Source organism: Silene latifolia, chromosome 2, assembly GCF_048544455.1.
Source record: "Silene latifolia isolate original U9 population chromosome 2, ASM4854445v1, whole genome shotgun sequence".
NCBI classification, from domain to species: domain Eukaryota; kingdom Viridiplantae; phylum Streptophyta; class Magnoliopsida; order Caryophyllales; family Caryophyllaceae; genus Silene; species Silene latifolia.
Window position 1 is genome coordinate 60,805,279 of NC_133527.1, and position 19,220 is coordinate 60,824,498.

At 34.9% G+C, this 19,220-nt stretch overlaps 1 protein-coding gene and 1 long non-coding RNA gene across 2 annotated transcripts; both read right to left on the reverse strand.

Annotated features, from left to right (window-relative positions):
* Positions 1 to 6,789: 6,789 nt before the first annotated feature.
* Positions 6,790 to 10,409, reverse strand: LOC141629721 (uncharacterized). Its single transcript, XM_074442683.1, has 3 exons — positions 9,908 to 10,409; positions 8,600 to 9,802; positions 6,790 to 8,475 (listed from the first exon to the last, which is right to left on the reverse strand). Exons 1-3 carry the CDS (start codon positions 10,407 to 10,409, stop codon positions 6,809 to 6,811), a joined length of 3,372 nt encoding a protein of 1,123 aa, XP_074298784.1. The 3' UTR covers positions 6,790 to 6,808.
* A 4,634-nt stretch (positions 10,410 to 15,043) lies between these two features.
* Positions 15,044 to 15,623, reverse strand: LOC141629725 (uncharacterized). The gene is made up of 3 exons (XR_012537336.1): positions 15,477 to 15,623; positions 15,194 to 15,314; positions 15,044 to 15,100 (listed from the first exon to the last, which is right to left on the reverse strand). It is a non-coding gene; the product is annotated as an uncharacterized LOC141629725 (long non-coding RNA).
* Positions 15,624 to 19,220: the final 3,597 nt, after the last annotated feature.

A 19,220-nucleotide genomic window follows, 5' to 3' on the forward strand; every position in this document is an offset into this window, starting at 1 on the left:
TGTAAATATTAATACTCTATCAATTATTCACACAACGATCTTTTGTAATTAAGGTATACTCCTCAATCACATTGAGATGACATGACCATCATGTCTACGTTATGCCATCGGCTTTGGTTAGAGGATTAGCAACAGCTGCATCCCTGTAATTTCCATTGCTATTTTCCTTTGTTCTATGTAATCTTTTTATCACATAGGACCTTTCTGAGTACATGTGTAAACAAGTTCTAGACTTTGGTTATAAAGCCAATCAAAAACTCCCACTGTTTTCACAATCTATCGGGAGACCATATTCGGCTAACAGAACTACTGTAGTTCCATTAAACTCCGGATATCTACTGTCTCTTTTACAACATCGGATGTGGTAATGTACTTAGATTTCGTTCGTGATTTATACGTATAACTCTTATACAAATCCTTCATATGACATCTCTCATGTATATCTTCTTACACATATATGTATAACTACTTATACATATTATATGTTCTTTATGCACATAACACTTTTACATGCTAACAATTCATTAACTAGGCCCATAACTCCTTATAAGCATAGGAATGTAATCAAGTAACCCTTTTACACGAAATTCATAAATTCATCCAAACAACAAGAGTGAATCCTCCGTGCTTCTCAAGTACTCAAGGATGCTCTCGATCATTATCTAGTGACACTCACTAGGAAATGATTGGTAATGACTTCTCATATTCTCAATATGATAAGTTTCGGCGAGAGCAGCTTTTTGCATATATAATAGATCCTGCAGCGGAAGCATAAGAGATCATATTTTGTGTTCAACAACTTGAACGAGTCAAGAATCTTATCACATAAGTCTCTTGACTAAAATGCTAATATCCTTTGAGATCTATCTCATTTGATCCGGATATTTTAGATGCGCCATGCTACTCTCAAGTATTCACCCGAGAACATTTCTAGTCACTAATATGTCAAACACATATTTAGACTAAGAAACTCACATTAGCTCCCACTAAACCCCGTGTATCATTATGGTACCTCGACAACTCAAGTAATACCCTTCTGATTATTGACATGATTGAACCCAAGGTTCCAATTCCTTGACGTATATAAGATCACAAAAAAGGATCTTTGAAGCATGCTTGGTTTCTTAGCATTTGACAGGATCAATCAAAACTTCTCCCTTCATGAGTTTCATTCAAGGAGAGAGTTTTATTATCCATTGGTCAAATCTCATCATTATGAGAGGCAATATTATTCTTCATGAATCTCATTGAAGAATTATAGGATCAACAAAACTTCTCCTCTCATGAGTTTCATTTAAGGAGAATGTTTCATTATCCTTTTGCTGATTCTCATCCTTATGAAAGGCTATATTGCTAAGAACTTGCGAATTGATAAAAGCATTTGGGTTGGTACAAACTCTCTGTAACCAACTCAAGATTGAAATATCTCATGTATCCTTCAAGAAAAAATCAAGGTAACCTAATTTGGTGCAAAGATTTCGCCCCAAATCAAGTCTCGAAAACATCTCATATTTCCTTCCTTATCACGTTTTGTGCAAGAAGACCAATTCGAATTACATGGTGTCACGCCATCACATAGAGTTCACACTATAGAAAAGCCTTATATGAGGGTTGATCATACATCACTTTCGAAAAGTAACACAATATTATAGCAAAATTATCTCCTTATAACCACTGGGCCTCAATAAAGAAAATCTTCTTGCAATGTACTCAGTTTGTGGGTCTTGGACTTCCGTAAGTTCAAAATTTCTCCTACTATGTCTTTCAGAAAATGAAAATCTTTCTAGAAAGACAGCATTACGAGCCACAAACTCTTTGTTCTCGTTTTGAAGGAGCAAAAACCAAGTGGTTCAATTTTGGATAACCCTCACAAATACACAAATTGGTTCTGAACATAAACATTTATGGTCCCAAATGTATAAAAATGACAAGTTAGGGACCCTCCCTATCCATATCTCATATGGAGTCATTTAGGCTATTATAGTCGGGTTCTAAATTTTAGTGAGAATTAGCTTATAAAATTAAAGAAAACGACAAACTATATCTCATAAAGTTCGGTTTATCTTCTTGGCTACACAATACTCTACGGTGTCCCTAGGAGAAGGTAACTGTGAACTTTTTCTCAATCTTAGTGATCATCAAGGTTATTACTTGATATTACCCATTTCACCTTCAAAGTCATTACTTTGAAATTCCTGATCAACTACTTGATCTTGTCGTGCTTTTGGTTTACTATTTCATTTTGAAAATAGTCCACGTTTAAAAAATTACTTTTATGTCTTTTTAAATAGATACGAAGTTTCCATATCTACTTAACATTACGGTAAAAGTAACGAAGTATATATAACTTACTGTTGGCCTTATACATCCGTATGTATATGGTCAATCACCTCACTTTTTGTGTTTCTTTTCTACAAACGAAAACATAATACATGCACACACACCATAAGATTCTCAATTAAATGGTTGTTCGATGTGCTTATTTTTTATATTAAGCGAATTTACTTGAGGTTTGATCAACTGGGTTCATCGGTTTAGAGACTTTAAAATCTACAAGATAGTATAATATTTAATTTTCGTGAAGAATGTAAAATACCTCTAACTAGAGTGGTCATAACTATCCACCTTTTGTTTTAAATCACATGAGTGATGCCTTATATGTATAAACATAGATGATTACATTCTTTTAAAACCAAATTTAGGTACATTTGTCCCTATCGAAATCATTGCTACTCTAGCTTTATTTCGATACAAAAATGTCCTATGCTAGACGTCTTACGTTTTATCAATTCATGTAAACTTCTTTACAAAGAAATGACCCGTACTTGGTATCTCATACCAAGATAGTGGAACTAGCCTATCCTTTGAGTATATGTCTCTTTCAACTTTGTCCTATCGCATACATCTAAGATTGCTTCTTCTTAACTCCAAATCACTTTCATATTCCTCTTTGCTTCAACAAGCAAAAATGAATCTCATGAAGACTTCTCTTCATGTTATTCGTGATATTTTATATACTTAGTAAGAGTAAATTACTATAAAGTGAGTGCAACATGTGGCAAAATCTCAACTTCTTGCGAAATTAGACTACCTAACCGTTCAATTGTCGTTATTTGCCTAAACTCTTTAGCGCATAAAAAATCGATTTGGCCTTTCGCGAAGTGAGCCATTTGACGGTATCATATTGGAGTATTCTTTGTGTTTTTGAAAACTCTTTTCGCAAACTTTTGAATTACTCTTGAGTAATTAAAACTAGTATGTCATCATCATGACGAAGGTGTCACTTCAAAAATCAAGTCTCTCTTGTTCAAATGTTACTCCCATTTAAACTCGTAATAAGAGTTTGCAACATGAAATCCCTTTTAATATGTATGGGCGTTAAATTATAAAATAATCGCAAAAATCGTTGCAAGCTTATGTAGGTGTATTGGTAAATCATATTTCCAATCATTGCAACCATATTCCTTCAAAGAAACCGCTTTCTATGAAAGAACAATAACGAATAAAATAATAAATAGAGGATCAAAGGAGGATGAAATGCGCGATGTCATAGAAAATACATTTAGAATATGAACGGAAAAATAGGAAAAATTAACATTCAATGTTAGAAAAAACTTGATGAATATTTTTAACAATTCCATTTATATAATGACCTCTCACTAAATTATATAAATGATTCCAAGATCCGTCTTTAGACAAAAATAGGCATCGCTTGGGCTAAACATCTCATAATTATCTAAATTCGGTAAGCCAACGCTTGACTAATTCTACCTTTAGAACTCTTGGTCGATGGATTTCAACAAACTCATCTACTAGCCCCGGAATACAAGACCGTCTTATACCCCATTGAGTCCAACCAATTTTGGCGCGTGATAACCCTTATCACCCTACTTACCCGAGGTAAAAAGAGAACACTTCGCTTGGGCGAGCGTGGCTCTAATGAACAAGGGATTCATAGATGTTAATAATTGGTAAGGCTAATCACAATTTTAAATAAAAGAATGTGAGAAACCTTGTCAATTAGTTATCATTCTCCTTTAAGTGAACTAACTAAGTGAATCTTCGATCACTTTAAATCGAAAATAGAAAGATAAAAGCATGAAACCATAAATATGCATGTGTGGCCACTACAAGAATTCCTCAATCGGGCGACTGAAATAGGCAACTATTGGTAATAGTCGCCAAGTTGGCGACTGAAAAAAAAAAATCAGGAGACTGACTTCAGTCGCCAATTTGGCGACTATGAAAATCACACCATCGCTTACATTTGGCGACTGATTTATTACTCGGGCGACAGCTGTCAGTCGCCAAATTGGCGACTACCCCTTTCAGTCGCCAATTTCGGTCGCCATTTTCTTTAATAGAGCAGAACACGGGTTCCTCTTTCTCATTCATACACTTTACCAACTTTAAAAAAAACTCAAAACGACCCTTCACCGGATTTCGCCGCCACCACCACCACCACTACCACCACCTAAATCCGCCACAACCACCCCCATCTCCGGATCTGCCGCCCCTTTATTTTTCTTTTTCTTCTCCACTTTAGTCTAATTACTCAATGTTTGTTTAACTTATTTCTAATTTCAATTTTTAGTTTAATTTTTCTTTTGTTTGCAGATTTAGTAATTATAATTGGATTAACATTGATGTTGTAAGCCTTATTGTTGTTATAATTCTTTTAGTTGTTACTTAATTACGATTTGTATAAATTGGGGTTAGGATTAAAAGAAATTGGGGATTTTTGAAAATGTGTTAGTATTATGTGAGGTGGGATTATGATGTAAAATGAAGGATGATTTTGATAATGTTAGTGTTGTTGATTGACATAATTAGTAATAAGTTAGTATAATGTTGATTTTGTATATGTTAGTGTGTATTAGTATGATGTTAGTAATGTTTAAGGTAGTAAGTTAATATAATGTTAGTATAATTAATGTGATAAATTAGTATAATGTTGATATTGTTCAAGTTAGTATGTATTAGTATTGTGTAAAAAAAATAAGTATAGTTAGTATAATGTGAAGTATGAGTTATTGGAAAAGTTAGTATAATGTTAGTATAATGTGGAGTATAATGTGATAATTTGATTGTATGTAATAATATTATTGTTAAAAATTGGTTTTTGGTTTATTGTTTAGATTAAAATGAAAAGATTAGAACATTCATGGATGTATGAACAAAGGTTAGACAATAAGAAAAGACGTCCTACCGCTAGATTTAAAAAGGGTGTTACCGAGTTTATTGAATTTGCTAAACAACAAGATGAATATGACTTGGTAGAAAATAAACTTAGGTGTCCTTGTACCAAATGCAAAAATATGAGATACCTATATGACATTGAGGTACAAGAACATCTCTATGCAAATGGGTTTTGTCCAAATTATTACAATTGGATTTCTCATGGAGAATCATAATTTCCAATTCACGAACAACCTCACATCGAACAAATTGATGAGAACCCATATAGAGATATGGTAGTTGATGCATTGGGGTCTACTATTTTCAATAACTAGTTTAGGACCCGTGCAAGTTGCACGGGTATGTATTAGAGGAGAATTTGATAGAGAAATTTGCAGAGTACTCTGACAACGATTACTTGTACGGGTATGTATTAGCCATTAGGGGGAAGAATTTGATAGAGGAAGTTGCACAGTACTCTAACAATGTAAATGTAGTATAGCATTGTTATCGGATTTTGAAAATTTATACTACACCATTATGTGATTAATTTATTCAATGATAATTAGTTTCCAAAGGCGTAAATTTAAGTGGACGTCATCTTATGTTGAACATATTTGCAAACCAAAATATTATCTACTCCGACGACAAATGCAATCTATAGTCTATTATCAAAAGATAGTTCTTGAAAAAACTTTTAAAATTTCAGGAATTCTCATTTAAAACGAAAATTCCCGTCTTAATTTAAGACGGGTCAAGCATACCACTTGTATAGATAAGTTAAAAACAAAATTTGAAGATATTATGAAAAGACTTGTCTTACATGTGCAAATCGTAATGTCGGATATTATTTCACTCATTTAAACTTAACACGGATATATCGTGTATGAAAGACATATAGTTTAAATAGATTATAATTATTAAAAAAAAAAAAAAAAAAGAAAAGAAAAGGAACACACATGACACACCGTCTGACTAATTCACTTTAAGTCTCTAACAACCCAATTTCTATATCTCACTCCTTACATTCCCAGATCCCCTTTTCTGTAATCATCAATTCATCTCAATAGACTACAAATTTTGGTATCAATACATCAAATTAACCTCAATTCAATATTATCAGATCAAAAACACACAAAAATCTCACATACAATCCCACATTTTATTTTAATTAAGAGTGTAATTTCCATTTTAATTAGTGACCAACGATCTTATCCCGGGTACTAAGTAGCAGCTGCTCAAGCTTCGCGGAAGGGGAGAATAGAGAAGATACTCAGGTATTATTGTCTGATTATCAATGGTAGAATCAAAGTTTGATTACTTTTGGTATATATATGATTTTGATGACCTGAGTAATTGATTAAAATTGCTTATTAAATCGAGATCGTTGATTTGGTTGTTTAAAATCTGTCCAGATTTCAATAATGTTAATTCGTGTACCTGTCTTATGTTGAATTATTGGTAAAATTTCAAGTTGATGCACATGCATGTGTGTTTTTCAGTGTAGGATAGTGTCCTTGTTTGTTTTCTGTTTTATCTCTTTAGTATATTCATAAGTGAAAATCGTTAAACTTAAAAAAAAGCACACTAAGTTTATTAAGAAAGAAAATAATGTAAATTACATCAGACTCTATAGATTCTCAAACACTTCTTTGTACACTACATTTTCAGTAGTGCTAAGAGTGCGGCTATCATGGTCGCATATTAGAATTTTTAGTCCCTTTTTGCTAGTGACTCTAGAGATTGCAACATAAAGTTGACCATGACTAAAAACCGGCCTTGGAAGATACAATCCAACATGCGAAAGTGATTGTCCTTGGCTTTTGTTTATAGTCATCGCGTAGCAAACCATCACCGGAAATTGTCTGCGCTGAAAATTTATAGGTAGTGTACTGTTAGCAGACGGGGTTAAACTCATTCGCGGAATGAGAACCTTGTGGCCTATGTTGGTCCCGGTGATAACAGTGGCTTGGATTATATGGTTTCCGAGTTGGTTGACTACCAATCTAGTTCCATTGCATAACCCAGCTGACTGATCAAGGTTTCTCATGAGCATAATCGGGGTGCCAATCTTTAATGCTATTTTGTGATTTGGAAGACCAGAGCATCTAATGGAATTCAAGAACTCAGTGGAGTACAACTCTTCTTGATTACTTGCATATCCCTCGGCTTTGCTAATGCTATCAGAACTCAAGTATTCTTTCATATCCCCGGTCATCTTCGATAAAACATAATCATTGACCTTTGCAACTATTTCGTTTGTAGGGGCTAGAATTGCCCTCTCTTCAAAGTACTTTGATACCCACATATTTTCATGAAGAGATGGATATGTGCTCTCAACAATTGCCTCTATAGGATCGTTCACCTCCTTTATTAGAAGGTCATCTTCTATGGGTATAGTAGCTTCTCCATCATTGCATTCTCCAGCATTGCCATCCCCAACCTTCAGTATCCAATCTGAAAACTCTTTTACCTCATTCGCACTTGAGCTCGAGCTAGCTGATTGGAGTCGCATGTTTTTCGTGAGCTTTAACACTGTACATGAATTCCATAGATATGAGGAGTTTAAGGCGGCATGCACAATATCTTGTCTACTTCCTTTGGGGACAACGGGAAGGATTTGTCGAAAATCTCCTCCAAATACAACCACTTTACCACCAAATGGTTGGTCAGCACATTGCGGATTGTGAAAGCGCATCACATCTCTCAAACTTCTGTCCAAAGCTTCGACACAAAATTTATTGGTCATTGGAGCTTCATCCCAAATAATAAGCTTCGTCTTAATCAAGAGGCCAGTTAAATCAGAATCTGGTGTTATACCGCTACAAAAAGAGTCTTCATCCACATTAAGAGGTATGCCAAACCTAGAATGTGCGGTTGCCCCTCCTGGTAACAACAATGCTGCTATTCCACTTAAAGCAACTGGCAGTACTATCTCGCCTCTGGAACGAATAGCGGCACATAGTGTTTTCCATAAGAACGTCTTGCCAGTTCCACCATGACCGTAAATGAAGAAAAGACCCCCTTGGTCGTTAGTAACAGCATTCATGATGAGATCGTAAATGTTCCTTTGCTCATCTGTTAAGCATGGTAGGAGTTTAGATAATTCTTCTGCCAAACACTTCTTATCGTAGCGAAGCTCTTCTGCTATAAGTCTGTTACCACTATCTCTTATGAAAATTTCACTTGGCACCGTCATTGATGGAAACTTCTCCAGGCTACTTCCGTTTTTCTGGAGTAAGTTCTCAATTTCAATCAATGTGTAATTTTTGAGATCCTCTTCAGTAAGTTGCAAATCTGATAAGAACAGTAAAATATGGTTGCGCATTTTAGCTTTAAAAAAAAGTAAAAATAAAAGGCAAGTGTTTAACCGCATTCAAAGAGAGCATCCTTAAATCTATATTGATAATTAAGGTACTACCTGGTATTTGGAAAAACCTTCGTTGTCTGTGCAGGATGTCATCTGATAATAGTCGCCATGTTTTTTCCCATACCTCCTCTGGTCTTGATATGCTCCCAGAAGTTAAGAGTGTCACGAAAAGACTTCTTAAGTAGGTTGCTGATCCCCACTGACTTGCCTCTTCGATGCCATCAATATACTCTTTGTCGTCGTCAAGTAAACCCCGCGCGTAACACGCATTCCTAAAAGAGTTGTACGGGATGCCATCAACCCTCCTTATATCTTCATAGCATGTAGGACCTCGGACGTGGTTTAACAAAGTCCTCAAATAGTATCGCTCACCTGATCCAGGGGAAGCGTGATATATTCTACCAATGGAGTAACCTTTTTTACGTGGTTTCCACTCGCGCAATTTAGCTTTCCAGACAAACTTCTTTGGGAACTCAGCGTAGGTTAGATTCTTAGCTTCATCATATTTCTTATTGCATTCCATCCATGATGCAAACATGGATTCGTCAACAGAACGCTTATCCAATATGGCATCGAGTGAGTCTGACTCGTTGTACACAACACTTTGCTCCCCTGGGAGATGGAAGTTGAGTCTTTCAACCGATGGTGTTCGATAGTGTATATCAAACCCAAAAATCCTCCAGGCTGCTTCACATGCTGAAATGTAACGGCAATCATAATACATCTTGATCTCATCCACATCTTCTGAATCACCGGCAGAGACAGCCGCTGTAACGCGATCATTACCCTTGTTTATATATTTAAACAGATACTTAATGGATCTTGATTGATTGCACCATTCAACATTTATATGTGCGTGGTATTTTAGAAGGAGAGTAGGATTGTACGGGATGACATATCCATTGTCAGCTTCAAATGTGCCTTTCACAACCTTCACCCCGTTATCCCTTCTTCTGTACACTGGATAGCCTTCTTTGTCAACAGTGGTGTGTTCAGTAAGTTTTTTTGGAAAATGCTTTGAGCACTTTCCATTTTCCATACACGGTAATTGTCGGTTAGCATTACCACATGGGCCGTGTATCATCAACTCTGACACAATTTGATACAAACGTGGATTCTTCTCTTTGTCAGGAATCTCAGCAGAAATGATTTTATCAATAGACTCTGGATTTGGGAATTTATCTTCTCGGTGCAAAAAGAGCAATATATGTGCATGTGGTAAGCCACGCTTTTGAAACTCTATAGTGTACATAACTGAAAAAATAACACAGAAATAGAAATCAAAATATGAATCAATTATGCAAACTGTGATGTGATTTTAGCTAAAATGAATAAAATCATAATATCAAAAGGGCTAACCTGATTGAACTCGACCGAATAGTTTTTTATTTTTTAAGTCTCTGATCAGTTGATCCAACTTTATCTTAAACACCCTACATAGGATATCAGGTCTATCCTCTGGCCGCACACCAATCCTCTTCACATACCTAGTGATCTCTGGCCATTTTGGGTTGCAAGTGAATGTTATAAATAAATCAGGAAACCCAAATTCCTTGCAGGTAGCCATGGCATCTTGATAATTTCCAATCATGTATCTAGCTGAACCGGTGAAAGATGAAGGGAGCACTATACGTCTTCCTCGAGCAGAAGGGTTTGTAATTCCTCGAGCAACGGATTCTTTCAAACTTATATATTTGTCTGCTCGTAAAATTTTTTGATTTCGACGAATGAAATTTAACCTCTCTGTCTCAATCATTGTGTATCCATCAACTAAAAATTGTTGGAAAAGTTTTCGTGAAATCAACAGAATGGAATGATCGTCTTTCCTTTCCATAATTCTGTATGCGAAAAACTCGCGCATGGTGAGTCTGAATCTCTTTTTTGAGTCATTATTTTCATTTGAATTTTTTTTTTGAGTCAACGAAATTGGTGCATCTCTGTCCTTATGGTGAGAGTTAGCATGTTGAATATCAGTACTGTACCCATCTTCACCGAAGGGAAAGAGCAAGGGGTATTGAAGTGCAAGATATGGAGGATGCAACTCGTTTAATCTTTGTAGCCTCCCATTTTGTGTCTCGACAATTATGTCTCTCTCATCAACTCCACACCCAATATCTCCAACTATAAGAGCTGCAACTTCGTCTGCAGTAGGGAGATTGTAAGTCCTCCCATCCTTTGCCCTTCTTCCTATTAGCCGCAGTTTTATGTCTTTGCAATCATCTGCGGCAAATCGATCTCTAGCCGTTCTAAATGCTTTAGCGAGGATGTTGTGCGTATCTATCATGTGCGTCAATCGTTCAATTAATTCAGCATCGAATGCATCTGGATTATTCGGGCTGCAACATTGTCATTAATAAATAATATGGCTTTGAAAATTGGCCCAGTATTGGAGAACAGATAAGGATAAACGTTCGTATAGAAAAAATAGTACTATATGTAGTTACCTTATAGCACGCTGTCTATTCAAAACCTCATCCTGGGTGTCATATATATAAAGTTGGGTAAACTTTGGTGACGACCCTTCTACAGGCAGGAGGCTCCCTATGCTATGGTAATTCTGGCCGCGTAATCTGAAGGTGTAAGTAGATCGGCCTCGGTTGATTGTTTTATCGATCTTTCCTCCCATAGAGGTAATAGAAAACATCATGTTGTACGCTCGGATGTTTTCTATAAACTGTTTCCCTTTGTCATCCTTTTTAGTGATTAAGTCCTTAAGTGTTGTTGGAGGTTCTTTGAGAGGCGGCAGTTCCACTTTGCCTTGCAAGCAACATATTGAAAACCGTGGTTTAAGTGATTTCCTATCTTTCCGAACCCTTTCGTCGAACCACATCATTGCTCCACAGAATTCACAACTCCATGTAGGATCTCCAATATCCCAATACTCTAGACAAATAGTTAGATAATTATTATATACTATGATACACATATGACTAATATAATAAGTAAGGTTACATTCAAGTGAATACCTTCACCAAATATGATCAAGTCATCTTTTTCTTTTGCACATGTAAAATACACAAAAGGGTTAATATGTAACTGTAGTGTGGACTATGGTAGAAGTCAAAATTGTTGTAGAAATAAGAACATATGTGTGTCAGGGACAATTTTACCTTCATCTGATTCAGCAACATCAGAGTTGTCGTCGTCGTCATCTGGTTAAATGTTTACACATTATTGTATATACAATGTAGAATTATTTAATGAGGTAAGTTGATTATGGAAAGATAGTATAAAAATGTGATAAATGCATTACCTTCATCGTTGTTACCATGTTGCCCGTCAGTATGCATAGTATGCATAGGTATGTCGTTGGTTCCGTTGGTGTGGCTACATTCACCTATAGCATTGTGAATTAGTATATATCATTGTGCCACATCATAACAACTCATAATGCTAATATTATAACTTTAGCGTACTAATAATATGCTAATACCTTTTTCATATGTCGTTCTATTTCGAGCTCCTAGATTGTTTGTCATCTGGGTACCTATAAGAAGAGTTGGGGTGATGTGTACAACCATATACGAAATTGCTACCATTAAAAAAGTCGCGCTATAGTGAATATAAATTTAAGTAAATGATACAGACCAAATGTATTCATTGTTGATCCAGGTGATTTCGCCAAGTTTCTTGATACACCCCGTATTATTTCTCTACTTTGAATGATATATTTTCCAGATGCCAAAGGTGAACTCATGCAATTTGCCGTTGAATCTTTGATTGTAGATCCTAAGCCAGATTGCTGAGTTAATCCTCCCATAGAAAGTGCTTGGTTAACCGTGAATGTGTTGTTGCGTTGCCCTTTATAGTATTAAGATACGAAAAATAATACACTTATAAACGTATTTGAGATTTATTTGAGAATGTATTACATTTTTTTTAATGAACTGTAAACTATTTTAAATTGAATGTCACTCACCATTTGAAATGTCACTCAGTGGAGTTCGTGGAGTTTCTGGAGTCCTCATTGTTGGTAGTACAACATTTTGATTGTACCTGAATGTGTTCTGTGCATATTATACATCCAAAAATTTATCAATACTTAGAATTGGCCATATTGTCAAAGAAAAATGATCGACGAAACATGTATTGCTTATTGAATGATACATATCAGAATTATTACAGTTTTATACGTTTGAATCAACCAAGGTTACACGTTGAAATATCTAACTATTTTCAATGATAAATTTTTCAGATGTGAAAGATGAGGTTCTATCAACTGTACTGGATTCTGATCCAGAGGACGAAGTTAAGTTGCTCATAACACCTTTGTCTTTCAACAGGTTGCTACATTGTCTTTTGTACAAATATAAAAAGGTACGCATTCAGTATGAGTATGTCTATTTACTGATTGCGTCATAATGTTCGTAGTAAGTGACCAAATTACGTATTGGTAGTTACTTACCGTGTGAAATGTTGCACAATGTAGATCGTGGTGTTTCGAGACCTCCCATTGTTGGCGTTTTAGCATTGTGGCTGCTACTTTGTGTATTCTCTGTAGATTATCATGCCAGGTGATATAGAATAATGGTGTTAATTGCTTTGAAATACATATATGCATATAGACGTGAAATTACCTTGGTTCACTGGTGTAGTTCGTCGGCGCTTTGTGTTAGTGATTGCTCGTCTAATTTGTCTGGCAACTTTTGACGATTGATCCATTGTCTTTTAAAAATGAAAAAAGCATCCAAATGGTGCCAAGTGATGTAAATTATAGAGTATTATGTGGTATATAAATGTCTGGACATCTACTGTAGGGCTATAGAATATTTTTTGTATAATCATATTATTCAAGAGATTTTAGGATCATTATATTGCCATTATATAGTAAGATTTCATATTGAAATAATACCTCATAATATTCATGAGATTTCATATGATAGTATCAGCCGTACTATCTTCAGGCCTCATTGACCTATTTTTAGAATGAAATAATATGGTATTGACTTGTTTTTAGAATGAAATAACATGGTCACAATATGAATCTTCGGTTCGGATTAATATCTTAGAATAAATTAATATGGTTTGGAAGTGTAGAAATTAAATATTTCGACATCATCATTTGTAAAGATTAGTTATAGTTATGATATTGTCTTCAATATCTGCTTGCGGCCTTCTTGTCTTGGGATATCCATGTCTGGGGTGCTTCCATTTCCATCTATTACACCGAGTAACCTCTGTTTTTTTCTTTGTGTTTTCTATATTAATTCTGAAGGCCGAATTTGTATAACACAACGTCGTCATATGGTGTTTCTGCAGGTGCTGTGATTTTGACAGATGTAGTTTTTTGGGGAATCATTGTACCTCTTCTGTCAAATGTACGTCTTGGGTTGAACCTGGTGAGACATACATAGCTTTCCATGTACCCACTGAATTCCAAATACACTCGCCTTTATAGTTTGTCTTTTTTCTGATGTGTTGCAGCTGATGGGGTGTATGCTTATTGTGAATGATGTCCTTCTACTTGTCGATACTTCAATCAATGGACTTGTAAGTTCGTTAAACATTGACTGTACCCTCTGATCTAGCAGCTATACCGGTACATTTTTTTGTTAGGTTCATTTGTCGGGTACATTTTTTAAAGTTTGTTAAACATTTTAATATAATTATTAGGTTCATTTGTCGGGTACATTTTTTTTTTAAAATGTACCGGTATTACAAAAATCGTATAGTCTACCGTTTTTTGAAGTAACATGTGATATGTGCTGACATTTTTTGTCAAAGGAGTACATAAATATGAACGTATAAATTACACAATCTATGAACCTTTAAATTATTTGTATTATAGAATATAAGTGTAATGTCCTAAGTAACACTTAGGAAACCTTATTATCATAGTTCAAACTTTGAAAAAATACCCAAAACATAATTAATGTTTGACAAAGATACCAAAAACATAATTAATGTTTGACAAAGTAAAATAACAATAATTCATAACTTAATAATAATAATAATAATAGAATTGAGAGTTGAATCACTCTTCATTGCTAGCCACCTTCACCATGACATGTTTCTTGGTCGTGCTCAATTGGGCTTCATCTTCAAGTTGACACTTTTCTATCGTACGTTTAGCGGGTGTGATGTTCAATGTACTCGTCACAGACTCATCCGCATTGGTGCTTTGCACGGATTCCTAACATGTACATATTATGCAGCCATATGGTTATTATAATTGTGTTCAAATCTATTTTATCAATTATTAGTAAATGGGTATATCAGATGAGTCATTACCTTTTCTCCATCAGTTAGTAATATGCTTTCATCACGTGAATCACCTTCTAAGCTACTTTTCTGTCAAATGTAATCATATCAAAGCTGTTAGATTATATAGCATATGGTGGAATTTGAATTATCATAACGACAACCAACCTCTGATGGCTTAGTTGTTTCAAGAAATTTTCCAATCAGGGTAGTGTCTTCAGACAATCTGTTGACACCATAAGATTTCCACCCTTTGTTGAGGTTATACTTCCCGTCGACCTTGATTTTGAACAAAAATCTCCTATTAAGAAGTACATTCAGTTCACTCGGATATGTTTCTGGATCCCCTTGCTGTCCAAAAAAGAATTCAAAACTGAGTAATTATGAATTATTACAATTACTAAATTGCTGTTGTCACAAAGTAATTAGATTGAATTGATGTACCGTTAGTTGGTTATCTCTCAACTGCTTTGCTGACTGTTTTATCAAATCGGTAGAATGAGTATCAAACAGTATAAACGTCGCATTTCCAGTTTCGTCCACAACATTAACTCTTATTTTGTACCTGTATAAATAATTTTAGAAATTATGTAGGGTACAAAGTAGATATACGTAAATAAAATATAATTCATGTAATACATTAAAAAATTATTTTGGGTGCAAAGAATAAGGTGTATTTTGATTGATTAATAAAAATTTTTTTTAAAAAAAGAAAGTTTAGAAGCACCTCGGAACCACAAATTTAGCATATCCCTCGCACTTGCCACAAAGCCACCTTCTTGTGTCATCTAACTCCACTGAAGATTTGCAGGTTTTACAGCTATCTAGATACCACCTAAAGTCGGTATCAATTGAGGTAATGGTTGCCAATGTAACAAAGTGCCCTTCCTATAGTAAAACATAAAATTAGCAATAAGTTTTTTTTGGGAGACTTTAGCTATTAAGCATTTTACAAATGCTTGTCAGAAAAGGGCATGTGTCAATAAATATGTTAGCATACCTCTTGGATTTCTCTAATCTCTGCAAGTGTGCGTCGAGCAGATAATTCAAGAAGCTCATTTTCAACTTTCTCGGAGTGGGTTGAAAGATGACTTAACATGGATGACGTCGGCTTAAGCCCTAACTGTGTGCTTCTGCAACAAAAGGTACCAAAAATATTTTGATGTAAGGTTATCAATATATATATATATGTATATATATATATATATATATATTTATATATATATAGAGAGAGAGAGAGATTATTTATTAGATAATTATTTTATTTGTTGCGTAGTTGGTTTAAAGGAAAACCTTCTTATAAATTCACGAACTTCTGGTATTTCAGGATCTATTAATATCCTTGAACAAAGTGAGTTAGATAGGCTGGAATCTGCAACAATATTGTTCAGTTAGTGTGAAGTATATTTAATATTATGATTAATCTATGTATAAGACACTACCTTTGAAAGTTTTAATCTTGCCGTATCGGATGATAATTATCGGTTGATATTTATCTAGATCGCCAGTACTATCATTCAACTGTTCAGCCATATGTTGCCAAAGAGTGCATATCAACGTTTGGCCCCTATACAAGTAGTAAAATTGTTAGTATCCGTTGAGTATAATAAATTAAATATATTGATGTAAAAGTCGAGAGTACATACTCGCAATCAAGCAACCTAATCTGCATAGATTTTAGATCCTTATTGACGTCAATCTTACTTTTTGTTAGCAGTTTACCAATGACATCTGTGTGCAAAAAATTTATCATTAAATTAAGAATGGTTAGAAATTAGATATATTTATGTGCAGTGTCTATAATTTTCATACCAACTAAATAATTTTTATCAAGTTTGTTTTGTATGATATCATTGAAAGAAGCGAATTCGATGGAATTTGTAGGAATGATGACATCATTGGTTGTTGAGATTATGGTCTTTGGAGTGAACAAAATTTTGTAGGGATGCTTGGTAACCCGAAACTCTCCTGTTGTCCGGATTACACTGAAATTGGTAAGAAATCGCACTTCACCCTCATTGACTAATGGTTTAAATTTGAACATCCATTTTTTGGGTATAGTAGCATGTATGTTGGTACCCTGCACAAAGTGAGACACATATTTCAGAAAACTAATTTAATTTAATGAAATGGGAACAAAATTATTTATTAAGTTATTATAAATTATAAATTGTTTACCTCAGAATCCCTGATTACAAAATCAAGGCTAGTGACTTCAGTAGTTTTTGGAACGATTTGTTCCCACGAGTAGATAATCCTACCTTTGATTTTCCATGTCCCTTTCTCAGGAGTGATTGCCCCAATCATATCATGATCTACCATGGAAGACATCAATGCTAAAGGTGGTCTGATGTTTTGTGTGGTATGTAAATGTACGTTATCAACATTGATTTATTGAGTATTATATATAGGGAGAGATATATTGTATGCGCTTAATAGTTTGCAAGTTATTTTAGGGAAGATTTTGAGTCTAAAATTTTATTAGTTGTAATAATGCAGGTTAAAGATTTCTGGAGTAATATATGGTGAACATATATTATGATTGAAGATATATGGGTTATTCGGAAAGAATTTTCGGAAAGAAATTTGGCTGTCAGCTAAGTATATCACGTATAGAATTTTGAATATAGTTGTATATTTGGCAAAAGATAATAGAAATTGTATATTGGCCAATTCATTGATAATTGTATAATTGTTTGATTTGATTGAAGATATTTCCCTATTTGAAAGATTCAGTTAAGATGACATGCGTTGGCAGCAAAGATTTGGCTATGATTTGGGTGTTAGCTAAATATAATCATACTTTTATCACAGCAGGACATGTGTGAAATAGAGTTGGGCTGAAATAATGCTTTCTAGTTACAGCCCAATAAGATGATATAAGTTGACATAGAGTTGGGCGGGAAAAGTAATTCTGAGGTTTAACCACAGCAGGACACGTGTCCTAGTGGTTGTTGTTTTATAGTTTTAATATAGATGATGACCATGTACCAATGAGTGAAGAAGAACCGCCACACCCACAAGCAAAAGCCGTTTTTGACATGTTAAATGCTTCAGAAAAACCGTTATATGAAGGGAGCAAATTGACATTGTTAAAAGCCGCTTCTAGGATAGTAACCTTGAAATGTGAGTTTAATATGCCATTTAATGCCGTTGATGGTATTGCTTATTTGGTTGAGGATGTTATCCCCGATAACAACGTCATGACCCGAAGTTTCTACAATACCAAAAAAGTTGTTAAAGGTCTCCATCTACCGCATCAAAAGATTGATCCATGTCCGGAAGGATGTATGCTTTTTTGGAAAGAGGATGCTTTGCTTGACAAGTGCAGAAAATGTCAAAGGGATACATATGAGACAAGTGAAGGAGATATTGTTTTGAAGGGAAAAAAAAAGGCAATAAGGGTAATAAGAGGGGTCGAAAGAGTAAGAAACCAATACCACTTAACCCATTAATTTACCTTCCTCCCGCTCTAAGACTTCAAAGAATGTATGCAACGAAAAACATTGCCGAACAAATGAGATGGCACAAAGAAAATCCACGTACTCCGGGAAAGATGTGTCATCCAAGTGATGGAGAAGAATGAAAACGATTTGATCAGATTTATCCCGAATTTGCCGAGCAACCCCGTAATGTGCGACCTGGCTTGTGTACGGATGGATTTAACCCTTTCGGTTTATTTGGTAGGGATTATTCTTGTTCGCCCGTGATGATCACACCATGCAACTTACCACCTTGGTTATATATGAAAAGACAATTTATCTTCGTGACACTACTTATTCCCGGGCCTGAAAACCCAAAAAGGTAAATTGGATGTTTATTTACAACCTTTATTGGAAGAGTTGAAACATTTGTGGGAAGTTGGGGTGGAAACATATGATGTGTCCAAAAAGCAAAATTTCTAACTTAAAGATTAACTTTTATGGACAATAAATGATTTCCCAACCTATGGTATGTTATCTGGATGGTCTACCGCGGGACAAAAAGCATGTCCTATATGCATGGTGAGAGCAAAGCATTTTGGCTTCCGAATTCAAAGAAAATGAGTTGGTTTGATTGCCATAGATGCTTCTTATCAAAGAGAAATCTACTTAGGAGGAACAAGAAAGCTTTCAAAAAAGGTAAAGAGGTGCTTGATGATGCTCCAGATCGACTACCGGGTGATGAGATATGGGAGATGATATGTGATTTGCCATCTACTATTGATGGTACCGAAGCAGAGTTTAAAGAGTTGAAAAAGAAAAAGAACGGTTGGTTTAAAAGAAGCATTTTTTGGGGCCTTCCGTATTGGAAAACAATGTTAATTAGGCACAATTTGGATGTAATGCACATAGAAAAGAACTTCTTTGAGCTACTGATTCACACGATTATGGATGTAGAAGGAAAGACTTCTGATTCTATTGGTGCAAGAAAAGATATAAAGAATTTTTGTGATCGTCCCAAATTGAACATTCGCAAAGACGGGTCTAAG